This window comes from Leptosomus discolor, chromosome 12 (assembly GCF_034619465.1).
Source record: "Leptosomus discolor isolate bLepDis1 chromosome 12, bLepDis1.hap2, whole genome shotgun sequence".
Lineage (NCBI taxonomy): Eukaryota > Metazoa > Chordata > Aves > Leptosomiformes > Leptosomidae > Leptosomus > Leptosomus discolor.
The window spans coordinates 13,729,160-13,744,133 of NC_141402.1; the positions used below are offsets into that span (position 1 = coordinate 13,729,160).

Below are 14,974 nucleotides of genomic sequence, written 5' to 3' on the forward strand. Positions count from 1 at the left end.
CTCCTTGTGCCCCTTCCTTTCAGTCGCAATTGTTTTTCCCCTCTTCAAGTACCACTCCACGCAGGGGATTCTTCTGGTCGGGTGGCTTTTGCTTGCTACATCAGCTGCCTGCTAGCCCATGTACTGTTGTAGAGCCTTTAGGTTATTCTTGACATGCCCTAGGCATTGCTTTTGTAAGGTTGCTCCTTTTCCAAAGAGTTTTGGAGTACAGTGTTGCTGAATTCTGCCAAATATCAGTTTGGTTTGGTTTTTTTGTTTGTTAAATTCATTCCATATAATGCCTATTAGTTTCCTGTGGTATTTGATGTCTTGAAGCTCAGACCAGCTGCCACTGAGAAGGCCATGGCTTTTTTGAGAATTTTTTTCTTCCAGCAATGAATAGTGCACTTGTCCTTTATTTGTAAAGGGAGCGGAGGAAAGGTGATAGGGAGTGAAGGGAGTTTCACAGAGCTGGAGTTCTCCTTTCGTAACTTTGAATTCTGCAAAGAGCTGCCTCTGTTGCACCATTTATTTATGTTGGACCCCAAACTGATAGAAACATGAATCCAAGTAAAAATATAAGTCTTTGCACATAACGGTAGCTTGGTTAATGGGGTATGTGACTTCAGAGAGATCTGGCTTATATCTTCATTTTGCAAATGTAAGTTTAGTTTGGTCCATTTGGAACATTATCAAAGCTCTAGGGAGAGCTTGCACTGAGTTAATCATGTGCTTTGGTTGGTATAAATTAACTTCCCATTTTGGTATGCTATAATCCCGATGCGCTGAATGATAGCCACAACTGTTTAATGCTCACTGATTGGAACGAACGCAGGAAATTGGCACAAGGAGGAAACTGCTCGCCTTCAGTATGTGAAATGGGCTTGCCACTTAGCTGAAAATGCTGACTTTGTTGCCTTCGGTTAGGTTTATTTTGCATGTCAAATAATTCTCTCTCCTCCTTCACAAATTTTAGAGGCAACTGTAAAATGCTGACTGAATGGGCTGTGTACATATGGCATCTGAGAGGTTTTTTATTAGCTTAAACTAGCACATGTGTTTTCCTGTGAGGAGTATTAAGTGCCAGGACTACAGGTTTAGTGTGTGACTGTTTTCGCAGCTGTGTGGAAGAGCATGATGCGTATTCCCTGGAGCAGGCCTGGGAGGGAGCTCAAGTATGTTGAGGCAAAAGCAGGTTGTGTTTATGGGAATGTCAACCAGAAATATGGCACTTGAACTCTTATCAACGCTGAGCCTGACACCGGTAACTGAGTGGCGGTTGCCCAGGTGTGTGAATGCCCCACTTCTAACTGCGCAGGATTTGGTTTCAGAACTTGAGAGATATATCCTGCAATGCTGTCCTGCCAGTCTGGAAAAAATTAAAGTTTTCTTTTTCCCTTTGTTACCTGGAGGTGGTTGAAATTTAGTTCTTATTAAACTGTTACTGAAGAACATGATCATTGCTCAGACCAGAAATCTTATTTTTGGAGAATGAAGTTTGAAAACATGCTTCTAGAAAAAAGGGATATCATGAATATATGTAAAAGTAGAGGTAATGTTCTGCTTTTGGTGACCTCTTGCTATTCTGGAAATGTCTTACTAGTGGAACACATATCACATCTCGGAGAGGGTCCCCTAAAGCCGACAGCCACGTAGAGGAGCTGGAAGGGTAGAGCTGAGAATCCTGAAGCAAGGCTATCTAGCACACAGTACCATTTTGTAACTCCCTTCTTGGAGAGAGGGCAGGGCTGGGGGAGGATGTCTTATCTACACAAGAGAGGTAAGAAGTTAGAACCTCATGAGAAAGAGTTCCTCTTCAGCATGCTCTTGCAGGAGCAAGTTGTTGAAATAGCTCATGATATCTCATGGGGTTTAGATGGAGGGACCTTATGACGTCTCTCTGCATATCCAGCTATGCTTCCATCCTCAGTGCTGTTATCATTGTCTTGGAGCATTTGTGTGGGGGAGGGTGGTGAGAGAGGTGGGTTTCTCTGACTTAGAATGGAGTTAAAGACTGCATGTGGTTTGCTCAAAGCCGTATGAGAAACCTGTAGCTGAATAGTAAGTCAAGCTCTGATCTCCCCTGTCTTTTCAGTCTTCGTGACTCCTGCCTACAAAGAGGGGCTTGCAGGCGTGTTTTCACTTTGTTTGGACTCTGGACAGTGCCCTTAAGTTGAGAAATCTTTGTAGGTCAGAATGTCAGGGCTGTGGGTGAGGTTGAGATGATGCACGTGCAGTGCTGTCGACTTTGGAGGAGTCAGTCTCTCAGAGGACTAGTAGCGATTCGGAGGTCAGGCTTACTGCGGAGTGGGAGTGTAGATACCCTTGGTCAATTGGTGACTATATGAGGGAGAAAAACAACAAAAAAAGAAAATTAATTTTATTAAAGCTTATTTTCTCACATCCTTGTTTTGCAGATTTCTAGAGAGAAAAAAGTAGTTCCTAAATTTTCTACTTTGTAGTAAAAAACTATTCCCTTTCATGCCTTAAATTTACAGATGATTCTGCAGACATGTATCTTGTGTTTAAAAACCTCTAGACATGAAAAAAAAAAAAAAGAAAATCACTAAAATTTAAATATAAAATGAAACCTGGCTACAGTTTGTGTAAAGTATGACTCTTAAAAACCAAAACAAAACTCCCCCCAACCCCCCACATTTTTCAAGAGGAAGCATTGATTTAATGTAAAAGACAGTTGAAAACTAGAGGCTTCTAGCTTCCCATCCTTACCAGCCTTTTTCCTCTTTTCTTCTGCCCTTTTCTAGTAGAATGAAAAGATACGAGTAAGGTGGAAAAATGAAGATTTACAGAAAACTTAAAGCTATTTTCCATTTTTGAAAACCAGTGGAACAAAAAATCAATAATGTTTTTAACTTCTGTTTTAAAATGTATTGTTGCTTCCTGACGGCTCTCACAGTGTGGCCGCAAACAAACAAACCAAAAAAAGTACATTAATATGTCTGAAACCACTAGATTCCAAGCGTTGCTGTTACCAAACTGTGTAGCAGGTGACCAGAGTTTGGCCATTACATCTTAAAAACGCCATCTCCCGTTACATTCCCTTTTAAGTATTCAAAGTGTAGTTATTGCAGGTGAAGCTGGGCTGATAATGGCCGGATTCTTCCTTTTGTGTGGCTCTGCTTTCAGGTAAGAGATATTGTACAATATTTCTTTTCTTTCAGGAAGGAAGTGTTGTAATGGTGATAGTCTAAGGGTGTAAGAGAAACATGGTTTGCTGGAAGACACAATAGCTTTTATTGCCCTGTCATTTATAGCTGGAAAAAACCAGCCATACAGCCTCTTCGTGAGGTGCCCCAGTAAAGTCAATGTTTCCTGTGGAGCAAAGGGAAGACTTACGAACTGCTCACTTTAGGACACAGTGGATATGAAGTAGATTTTTTAAAAAATGAGTGAGAAAGGTTATTAAATAAAGAAGTGTGCAACAAGATACTTGACAGGATAAAAACAATCAGATCAGGGAAAGTAGCCACTGTGTAAATAGTGTTAATATGAAAAGTTCTCTGTAATGTGAAAATATAGACTACTTGGCTTAGACTGATTTTTTTTTTTTTAATAGTCTGTAACAGTTCCTTCCTACTCCTCTTAGCATACCGTATGTGCTAATGAATGAGTATGCCTCTCTGTGAACTGTGTGTATGTGTGCTTATCAGTGAGATATAAAATTAGGCATATGCTGCACTGGGTAGAAACCAGAGCATTTTTCACTTTGAAGGAGAAGGCCCTGTCTGAATTCTTTCTAGAGACTTTTATGAAGCACTGAATGAGAGGTTCATGAAATAAACAGAAAGGAGTGGGCTTTTTGAATCATTTTTGTGCCAGCGTTAGCATGTTGACACTTTGTTTCTCATGCTGAATACTTTGGATTTAAAGCCTAGTTCTTGAGCATACTTTGTGATGGGGAGAACTCTACACTAAAACAAGTATCGTAAACTAAATGTGCAAGCCCAGCTTAATTTACTTCTGTACATTCCTGGTGGATGTCATCAACAACTAAGTTCATAACACAGCGATCTTTAGCTTTTGAAGAGACTGGTGCAGAGGTGACGGTGTGGAAAGTCCTTCTGACGCAGCCGTGCTCCGAGGCCGTGCCTTCACGTGCAGGGTTACACCACTGCCATCTGAGGCCTTTTGTACCCGGTGGAAAAAATTCAACTCCCTGCATTTGGATTTGGCTGAAACCTCTAGTAAGAGAGCTGAGGAAATCAATTAAAGGCTTTTTAAATGCACCTAAGGGAGTTAGGTGCCTGACTCCTATTGAAATTCAATAGGATTTAGTCGCTTGGAGCCTTCGGAAAATCTCAACCTAAAATTGCAGGCCCACAGCATTCTTTATTGGTCCCAGTGCTATTGTTCTGTGCTCTCGGCACCGATTAAGGGAAAACAGAAAAGCTTCGGCACAATCAACTGTTCTAACACTGTCTCCTAGTAAGGGTCCCTTTTTTCAGAACGTGAACACTTACATAAATATTATTTAATCTTAATTAAAAACATTAATAAGGGGTCCTTAATGATGTCCAGTAACTTCTTAGGGTTAATTATGGGCCTCTGAAGATAGAAATGTGGTGCTGATACCATGCTTTTTGTTTTCCATTGCCTGTTTAATCATTTGGTGCCGAATCTGCTAGATAAAGTGCTTTAGCAAATGACAATAGGCTTTTGGAAAGGAAGGAACACCAAGTGTTCTAGCATTAAACATTTTAAAATAACTTACTGTTTTTCACCTGAAAAGATGCAATGTTGGAGACCTTTGGGAGTGAGGAGATTAAGTAGGGGGAGAAAATCCCCCAATCCTAAATAGCACTTTTGGCACTTGCTGTTGCTCAGTAAGTGTTTATATATATGAAAAAACATTTATCTTTTTATTTTCAATTGGTACTTCATCAAGCTGGGATTTTTACTTTATTGAGCTTGGTGTCTGTCTTTGTCTGTTTGCCTAGGCCATCTGATTTTGCTGTTCTGTGTGTCCTGGAAAACAGTACAGCTTTCAGGAAAAAAATCCGGCCTTTCTCAGCAGAACAAAGAGGGGCCTCTCTATACAAAGTGAGTGAGATTAGAAGAAACAGTTGCCTTTGCTGTTAATTTGCATACCCTGCTTGGGCTATACACAAGTGCTGTCTGAAGCATTTTGCAAGCCCTGATGTGTCAGGTGAACAGCGTGCTGTGAAGTGGACTCTAGCTCGCTCTGAACTAATGTGTAGCTTGCAGTGGTTCAGTTTTTGAGTGCTACCCTTTTCTGAGTGTAAATGCAACCTATTGCTCTACGTGACAGATTCCTGATTTTTTTTGGCCTTTCGGTGGCTGTAGAGGATATACTGCATCCCTGCTTGTGAAGATGCTGAGCCTGTTGCTCTGTTGCCCGGTCCAGCTCCACAGCCCTTAACCCTGTTCGTCACTTTGCATTAGCGTCAGCAGATCTATTGTCCCCACTTTTGGCTGCTTCAGAGGCCCTTCTTGTTATGGCTTCTGAACAAGGCTTTTGATAGTGTCCTTTCTCTGCTACTGCTGCCTGAGATTGCGAGGAGGTTACTGCTCCACTTCACTGTGGGCGCATGAGCTCTGTAGCAGAGATCTTCCATTGCCTTGCCTTACAAATCAGTATCGGTGCGGCTGGTGCCCCAGGAATCTTCCAGCTGAGGTAATGCTGGTTGGCACGCAATCCCTATACAAGCTATGGGAGAGCTTATTTCCTTGTTTAAAGGAAGTCGTGGGAACTTTATCATCCTTGAAGCTAGGATCTGAAAGAAGCCAGATTTGGAAGGATTGTGGGAATAATGTGGTTAATCCCTCCAATGAGGATAACGTAATAGAGCTTGTGATATGGCAGAGATGGGTAGGAATCGTATTCCCAGTAAAATGTTGGAGTGGGAGGAAGCGTGTGCTTATGAGGCTTAAAGTCATCCCCCTCGTCAATGCCTCTTGTTTCCCTGTGCTTGTTATCTCACTTTCATCTTAAGGCAGCCATCTCTGTGGCAGATGGAATAAGCTGTATGTCATCTTTGATTTTTGGTCTTTAGTAGCTAATTAGAATAACATAGTTTGCCTCCTTGCTCGTAAGACATGTATCTTACTTCTCATATGTTTATGGAGTTCATTGAAAAAAGTCTAGACTCAGTAAAGACATTCTTGTTCATAATGGGTTTCAGATGACCTCATCTAGTCCTCCCACATCAAATGGCTGCATGAACTTCTGTGATGCTCCATGACCAGTGACGGCTTTGAGGTCTACAGGCAGAGCTTCAGGCCATATATTCTCTACACAGATGCTTTCTCATCCTCCAGAGACAATTTCTTTATCTGTTAAATAGCTGCTGTTATGGTGTCATGGTCCATTCTATGTCAGGGTTTTGTTGTGGTTTTTTATTCCCAAGCTATTAATCTGTCTAATTGCTTAAAAACATCTCCTTCAGCTAAGTTTAGTCCTTCCTTTTGGAGTTGCTACTGCACTTTATCTCACAGTGTGGATGTTGGATGCCTCCCAACACTGGATTGTAGCTCTTCCAATCCAGTGAGGGTGGAGTAGTAAAAGAAGGGCTTTTCAAGATGCATTTGTTAGCGAAGTAAACCAGATGTTCATTTTGCTAATATACTTGTGCGTATTTGTTTTGATAGAACTGACTCTCCAGTCACGCAGCTGAATAAGTCTGGTTCCTCCTTCAATTCAGTCAGTCCTTTCCATAACTAACTTTTCCCTGTTGTCCTCTGACAGAAGGGACTTTCTTGTTCTTTTGCCTAATGGCATCCCAAAGTTTGTCAAGGCAATAGTTAAAAGTGTCCTTACCCCTAGCAGGTCCAGTTCTTTGGTGTAAGTCAAACCTAATACATGACTTTTCATCACAGCTGTTCTTTGAGCCCTTCTCTTGTGTGTTCCCTGTGTGGGCTTATTATGAAACTATGATTAATCCATGGGAACTGTAGAGATACGGGCTATAACAACAGATAACATGGGTATGTTTGTCAGGGAACTGTGGTTTTTATGGGTCCTGCCTAAGTTCCTTCATCAGGTGATGAGAGCTGCTCTTTAGCCAGTTGATTAAGTTATGAGATATCTGTCTCGGACTGGCAATAATTTTTATGTTTTGATGGCTGTTTAATTATACTTGAAGCAATTCCCAAAGATGTTCATGTAGTACCTGATTAACTCAAAGGAACTGTTTCCATGTCAGAACTGTGAAAGTAAGTAGGGAGATGCACTGAAAAATCTGCCATGAGACTTCTGAAATGGATCCCACGTGGTGACCTCACTCCTGCACCAATGCACTGGTGAGGACTCAAACTCCTCTACTGGTTCTTATGAGAAATATTTCGTTCCCTGGCATCTGCTAAATGGCTGCCTGGAGATCTATTGTAGTTTCACCAAGCACTGAACCACAGTAGAAATGCCCAGGGCTTGTTACACTAGTCTTGCCTACCCATTCCTTTTAGTTGAAAGTGTGGTGAATGTGCGTGTGAGAGGTTGCTCACAGCTGGACAGTTACTGACGCTGATAGTTCCAGAAGAGCAATCTGGACGTGTATCTCATGTTCATCTTCTCTACTTTTTCATCCAGAGTTAATCTGGTACGTGGCTGTGTTGGGATTATGTGGCTGAGAAGGCATAAAGATGGCATTAAGCATACACCTGTGTTGAGCAGGAAAGATGGCAGAAGCGAGGGTACCTTTGTAACTCAATATTTAAAAGGGAAAAAAGTGTCTCCTCTTAAGCAGGAGGGCTTCTGTATGCCCACAGTATGAAGGTACACAACTATCAAATATCTTTTTACCATGTCAGTACAAGTTTTTTATCTCAGTGTTGTATTTCTGTTTTTACCTTGTAGGAAGGAGAACGCAATTAGGTTACATAGGGTTGAGTGGGTCCTTGCACAGTGCAGTTCTTGCGTGTCTGTCATTTTAACCAAGAAATCTCCTCTACTGAACTTTAACCACCACTCCCTCTAGTGTTTTGCAGGCAGTTATTTTCTCAGTATTTTAATTTTTCCCTTGTGCTGAATGTTGCTTTGTTCCTTATTTCAGTCATTCTTTACATCCTCTCTGTGTGCTCAGCACTTTATCCTTCCATTTTCCTGTATCAGCTTCTTGAACCCGTGTTTCAGTCTAGTTGATTCCTTGTGAGAAGACAAACTTTTATACAATGCACTTAGTAGGTAGATGTTAAGCAGGCAATTAGGGGAAAGTATCAAAGAAACAGTGGACCAAATTAATCTGTAGTGCAACTCAGATTTGCTAAGATTCTCAGGTCTGAGGCATTGCTACTCTCTGCCAGGGTACTTCCTATTAAATGGAATTAGCCCTAATTACGACCAGCATAAATGAACTAAGGATCAGGTTGGCATCATTCTAGTTAACGTAAAATTTCATGCTAAGCTGTTAATTGGGAAAATGTAGGCAATATTTTAGTAGCTCAGGAAGGCGTAATTTTCTAATGTATTTTTTCCTTGTTGTCTGCAAATTTCTGGCTGCTAATCTAAGTGTGTACTGACAGAAATTCATCTGCCTCCCCCACCCCCAGGAGACTACTTATTAGACTTACGCAATGCAAGATATTAAAAACACTTTTGTCTGTCACATAGCCACGGGCAGAGGAGGGGGAATTTGCCAGTTGCTAATGGATACCTGGAGGTTTTGTGTATGACCATGAAGAACAGCTTGTGCACTTTCACCCCCGATGTTCCCTGAATAACTTGGGTCTCATTTAGGTCAATAAGCCTTTATCAAAACGTCAGGAGTGAAAAATGTGTCTTGGTGTAAGCCGACTGGTCGTTCCCTCCAGTCAGCGGAGTCTATAGGACAATCAATGTTCTCTAAGCTTGTCTGCGTGTCACGCAAAGCGCTGGGTGACAGTAACCATTGAGTGCGGGTCTGTCGCCTTGTCTTTGGCACAGCCCCCATTTGCATCCTGCCGGTGTGCCTGTTCCCCGATGAGCCTGGAAAAAACACACGCGCACAACTCCGATGCAAATTTCCTACGCACAGAATACACGCTGCTTTAAAGCACAATACAGACTCTCATTTTCTACCTTCTTGCTATAAAACTGCAACTGTGATCCTGACAAGGCCACGGTGCCTGGTCAAGAGTGCTGTTTGGCGTTTCACTGTGCTAAAACATTAGCTTTTCTCTGGGTTTTTCTTTGCCTACCAAGATAACTTTTTTTGTTGTTCTTTTGCTTTTGATAATTGCTTTTGGGGAGATCTGAGCGGTATTATCTGTGCTATCACATACGATGTGAGGCCATACATCCCTTCCTCAAATGAGTTATTTTAAATGAAGGACAGTTTTTGCTCCCTGTATGGTTCCAATTATCTTTTGTTAAGGGAGTTTCCTCTGTGGTAGCAATGAAAGGAGACGTACTAGCCTTCTGCATACAGAAGGATACTTGGATATTAGAGTTTATTGACCATGTCTGTGAAATGAATACGATTGCCTGATCAGAAAAGACGGCCTCTGGTGCTTTATTTTGCTGTGACAATTCAACAGCACCTCATGTAAAGCAGGGCTCATATCAGAGCTTTGCCATTCACTGTAGATTTGTAAATGTCATTAGGGGACATTGGACAAAGGGAGAGTTTCGTTATGTCTGTCATAAGAAACAGGCTTTCCTTAAAGTGTCTGCTGCAGATGCTGTTCCTTAGATTTATGACATTCATTATGACTTTATTTTATTGAAAAATATTTAATAATAGTCCAATTTTTTTTTTTTTTTAAAAAAAAGGTGAAGGGTTCTGGTGGATCCTTTCAGAATGAAGCTGTAGATGAAACTGTCTTGGCTGGGTCAAAGGGTCTGAGCTTCATGTTTATTACAACCAATGATCTGGATAGTTTCATTATATTTTGAATATCTAACTGGAATACGAGTGACTATAAACAATTGTGACAGCTCTTCTGCTACATTTGGCATCTTGCACAGGTTATGAGATTGTCAAAATGAAGGGGAAGAGTCCTGGCGAATGTTCTCCAAGCTTTTCTAGAAGTGTCACGGAGTCAAACTTCAACGCTGTAGTGCCCGGAGATGAACACTTTGTTACGCCATCAGGAGACTGGCGTTTTAGAGCCACAAAAAGATGATAGCAAAGTCGATTGATGCATAACACTTTTTTTCTCCCTTTTTATGCTGTGTATAGACCTATTATTTTGCTCAGTATTCAGGGCAATGTCCCATGCATTTTTGAAACTGATATGACTCCTGTTCATCTTGACTGGACTAGTTAATTTAGAAAATAATCATAGGTACCCTCTTGAGTCCCATTTGCCAATCTGTTATGAAAAACAGCAGTGCAGAAGCGTGAGCAGACTGGATAAAATGTTCAGCACCTTGCCATCTTCTCTGCAGTTGCTCTTTATATTAAATCACTCTATGACATAAGCAGCTCGTTCTCTTAATCTGTATTATCCTATGTACCTGTGTAATTGGTTTCTCTGCTTTAGTCTTTCCATCTGCCATGTGTGGTGTGTTTTCGAATACAAGCCACAAGTTACCATTCCAATTAGTTGATTTTGCTGTTGGCTTTGATAGAGAAGGTGACCAGTTAGTCATTGAGCTGGCCAATAAGGAAATGTTGCAGCTCCCTGGTACCTGAGGAGACTATACTGAGTGTGCCGTGCTCAGCCAGTCCGTAGGAAAGCAAGGCTTACCTGCACATTGAGTAAGTTCCAAATACGACATAATTGTTCCTCTGTTTAATCAACAAGACTGTCGGATGTCTTTGACATCTATCACTTTGTAGGCATTTCCAAAGTCATACCTTAGTGCAGGTCTGTGGTTAACATGTAGCTTGATAGCAGCAGTGCTTCAGGACTAGACCTCTGCTTCTGCTGAAGGCTCTAGTCGTTGACAAGAGGATGGGAAAGACCTGCTTCAAATCTCGCTATGTTTTCAGTATACCCAGAGACTGACGTATTGGTAATGGGTGCTAGAAATCTTCCTCTGATCCATGTGAGACTAAAGGAAGACTGAAAAAGTGTAAGTAAGTGGGAGGTTAAGCTGATACAGTAAATGAGATGTGTAGCACACCTCTTCCCGAAATTAAATACACTAGCAAAATATTCATCTTCTGAATACAGACTCTGCTTGTTTTCTTTGGCTTAGTCAGGAAACCTTTTGTTTGAATTAGACCAAGTGAATTGCACAGAATGGTTTTCAGTTTTAGTACGTGTAGACAAGCCAAACTGCATGCAATTAAAGTATCTAAACTTGCTCTTGATGTTTTCTTTCTTTACTCTTACAAGTTTTTCTATGTTACTTTAGATCATTTTGGTATAGTTGACACTTTTTCGCTGTCCAGATTTTACATTTTATTTTAGAGTTTCCTAACATGTTCTGAAAAAGGATGAAAGACATACAGTAGAGAATTAACCTAGTTCCCTGTCTATTTCTTTTAGGAAATTGTGTTAGTGGTATTCTTTGGAACAGAGTACGTGGTTCGGTTATGGTCAGCAGGATGCCGCAGTAAATATGTTGGAATATGGGGAAGGCTTCGTTTTGCTAGGAAGCCTATTTCCATCATTGGTGAGTATGCACAACTTGCAAAGTTGATGTAAACAATGAGTAAAACTTGCCCTTGAAAGTTTTGAGAAGTGGAATTTCTGCGATAGTTGAAGCCAAGTTAGAGCAAGAGCTCTTGTCATTAGCATTAATGTAGATCTGAATTTCCTTTCAGGAATCCATGGCACTGTCATTTGAGAACAAATGTAGCTTGGTTTGTTTTTCCAGAAGAGCAGAGTGTTTTCTTTTCACTAGTGATCTGAAGCTTTGCCAGGAATAAGTCTTGGCCATAGTCCTGTCTCCTGTAACCTCAGGATCCCGGACACTATACAATAGCTACAACTGTGTTTTTTCAAAGATACTGAACAGCTTTTTTTTTTTTTTTTTCTTTCTTTCAAGCAGCCATTTGAATAATCTGTTATGCATTTATATTGCATTCTAATTGAGCTACATACTACATGGTGGAGCATGATAGATGCACTGTAGTTACTTTGTGTACCTGTTGGATTAAAATATGGGTTTCTGTGATGCATTTGGAACTGGGCGCCTGACTTCCCTTGATATTCATTGCAGTTGGCTTCCTAACGTGACTTCGGTGTTCTTAGAAATATATTCCATATATGTCACAAGCCGTTATTTTTTTTAGAATGCTTGTCATGCGTTTAACAATTTCACTGAAAGAAACATAATAATCCACAATCAGTCTGTATTTTGTTAGCCAATACTGAGAGAACTATGTAAAGGCACTTGCCCTGAAGCACTTAAAATTTAAATGGATTAAACAAACCAGATTTTGGAAGAGGAGTATTGTTATAGAAGCATAGTAATTCTTGTTCTGTGACATAGTTTTTTCCACTACTCAGAAACATTTGTTATTGAGTAGAGGATATAGTTTTTCATAAACTCTCTACGATTTTGCTGAATATAAATTACAAAATTTTGTACCTGGATATTTTTACAATCGTAAAATAGTGTAGTTTAGCTTCTCTGTGCATATGTATCAATAACGTCTGTATCTCAGGTGTGACAGCAACTATAAAATGCCTGTGCTGCATATTTGCACTCTGTCCCCAATCCCTTTCTCTTGAGACCTAGAACACTAGGGGTTCTGAAACATCATCCAATTTATTTCAGCTTGGAAAGCAAAACAAAGTTCGACTTTCCCAGATATGTATCGAGAAATATTTCATTCTCCAAAACAGAGTTCCTTTCCAAAATTAACAAGGCCTGAGGCACAGAGATTTAGACTACAGTTGTCCTAGGGTAATGACTGACTTCAACTAAATTAGACTCCTGTACTAATTCCAATTTTTCTTTCACTTTTAGACCTGGACACATGAAATAATAGTAAGGCAATTGTCTTGTATATGAAATAAACCCCGAAAATAAAATACTGTCTACAACAGCAGAGAAAATAAGATTCACAGAAGGGATAATAGGTAGAAACTGCTGAAATTCCTCATGGATTATAGCTATTAAGGATCCCAGGCTGCTGAGGCTGCTTGACAGTAACTCATATCACTCTCATCATTCATCTAGAATGTGGCCGTCTTGGACCCTTCCCAGTAAAACTTTTCTATCATATCACACAATTATAGTTTCTTTATATCTTACAATAGAGGCCTTTTGATATATAAACAAGAATCTTAATTTAGAGTGACTGTTCAAATCACTAACGTAATATTGGCGTTGGTTCTAGTAATGGTCTTGCAGAAGTATTGCAAGATGCGGCTAACTCGTTTTTCTAATTTACTTCTATTTTCCAGATTTAATTGTAGTTGTTGCTTCCATGATAGTTCTTTGTGTGGGCTCTAAAGGTCAAGTCTTTGCAACCTCAGCTATCAGGTAATTATATGCAATAAAGAAAATAGTGCTGAGTAAGGTGGTGGGGTTTTTGAATTTATTTTTTTTACCTCCTGTTTCAATTCTTGCAGGAGAAAACGAGTCAATGCTCAGAGTCATGTTACAGATCAGATCCCCGATCATGTATGGGTGTGAAACAGTGATCCCATTAAGTGTAGGGGAAATAAAATTTTTCGTGTGTTGTCTGGTTGTGATGCCTTTATGTCTGATGGGGATAGAGGTGCGCGTACCCCCACCTGCTTTCCCCAACTGGGTGGGTTCTACCCAAATCCTGTTTTGGTTTCTTGGCTCAGTTTTATAGCAACCTTTTCGTGCTTCATGTCTGACGTCTTCAAACTGCTAAAATACCTGGAGTTCAGTCAAATGGACTGAATCCACCTTGGGCTCGGGAAGGTCACACCACTTGGCTTTCTTGAATGAGGAGGGTACGCAGCAGCGTACTGTGCTCTGCGCACTAGCTGCAGCAGTGCTCTAGTATTGCAGTCCCTCTTGTAAAAAGAATATTTTGAAATATTATTGGGCTGTCTAGTTCAAATTACTTACGAAATTCCTCAAAGGTGAGGAATTCACGTCTTTAGTTAGCTGGTTCTGTATGTTGTTTCCCGTCCTGGCAAGCAGGTCAAATATGAGTTGATGAATGATTTCTAGACCATTCATAGTTTGTGTCCAAAATTCCCGAATCCTTGAGTTATCCTTAGTAGCCTTGTGTACACAGGCCTGTCTTCTCTTGTGCAATCTCCCTGTGCTGTCTTCATAACAAACAAGATGAAAGATGGCTGAATGAAGTGAAAAGAGGCAAGCTGCTAAGTCTAACAAAATACACGTCTCTCTCTTAAAATGGTCCTTTGGAAGAGGCAAACTTCCCCTCTCTGGCTCTCTTTCTTCTCCTGTATCTTTAGTCTCTTCATTTGTTTAAAAATTATGTTCCAGGGGCATCCGTTTTCTGCAGATTTTACGAATGCTGCATGTAGACCGTCAGGGTGGTACGTGGAGGCTGCTGGGATCAGTAGTGTTCATACACAGACAAGTAAGTTCAAGTACTCTAAGAAATGACATAATAATTGATGCAAGGTCCTTATATTCAGAACAGCACGTGTGCAGATGTGCTGATGATGTCAAATACAGTTAGTGTGGAGGAAGGCAGTCATTTATTTTAGCCAGTATGTTTGTTCTGCCTTGTTCAAGGGATAAAAAGTTCCTAAAAGATTAAAAATATTCACCTCCACTTTGGCGAACTTTTGACTTGTAGTTGGACTTCACCACAGAAAATGAGGCATCTGAAAAGCAGTCTGACTATTTCTGAAGACGTGTATCTAAATTCCAAAGTTCTTTTAAATGTGGCATTGTCTGAAAAAATTACCCCACGACTTTGTCGTGACCAAAAGGTTAATGAGTCATGCTTGCAAGTGAGGAGGTTGTTTTGACTCTGTGTTTGGAATGTGCATGCTGGACCAAGTCATTGGCTATGATGTAAATTCTTTCACCATTGAGCTCAGTGGAATTTTGTTAATTTGCACAGCCAACAGCTGGTGTCCACATTTATTAATTGCTGAAATTACATTCTTCCGTTTCAATTATCTTTTAAAAACCATCAGTGATAAGTAATTTAAGTCAGTAATATCATAATGCCATTAT

General features: G+C 40.4%; 1 protein-coding gene across 3 annotated transcripts in view; it reads left to right on the forward strand.

Annotated features, from left to right (window-relative positions):
• KCNQ1 (potassium voltage-gated channel subfamily Q member 1) overlaps window positions 1-14,974 on the forward strand; it is a 359,122-nt gene that overhangs the window by 83,172 nt on the left and 260,976 nt on the right. For all 3 annotated transcript variants that reach the window (XM_086472063.1, XM_086472061.1, XM_086472062.1), the window contains exons 3-5: window positions 11,374-11,500; window positions 13,243-13,321; window positions 14,270-14,366. In XM_086472063.1, the coding sequence (XP_086328189.1) occupies window positions 11,374-11,500; window positions 13,243-13,321; window positions 14,270-14,366 (303 nt within the window). The remainder of the gene's footprint in view (window positions 1-11,373; window positions 11,501-13,242; window positions 13,322-14,269; window positions 14,367-14,974) is intronic.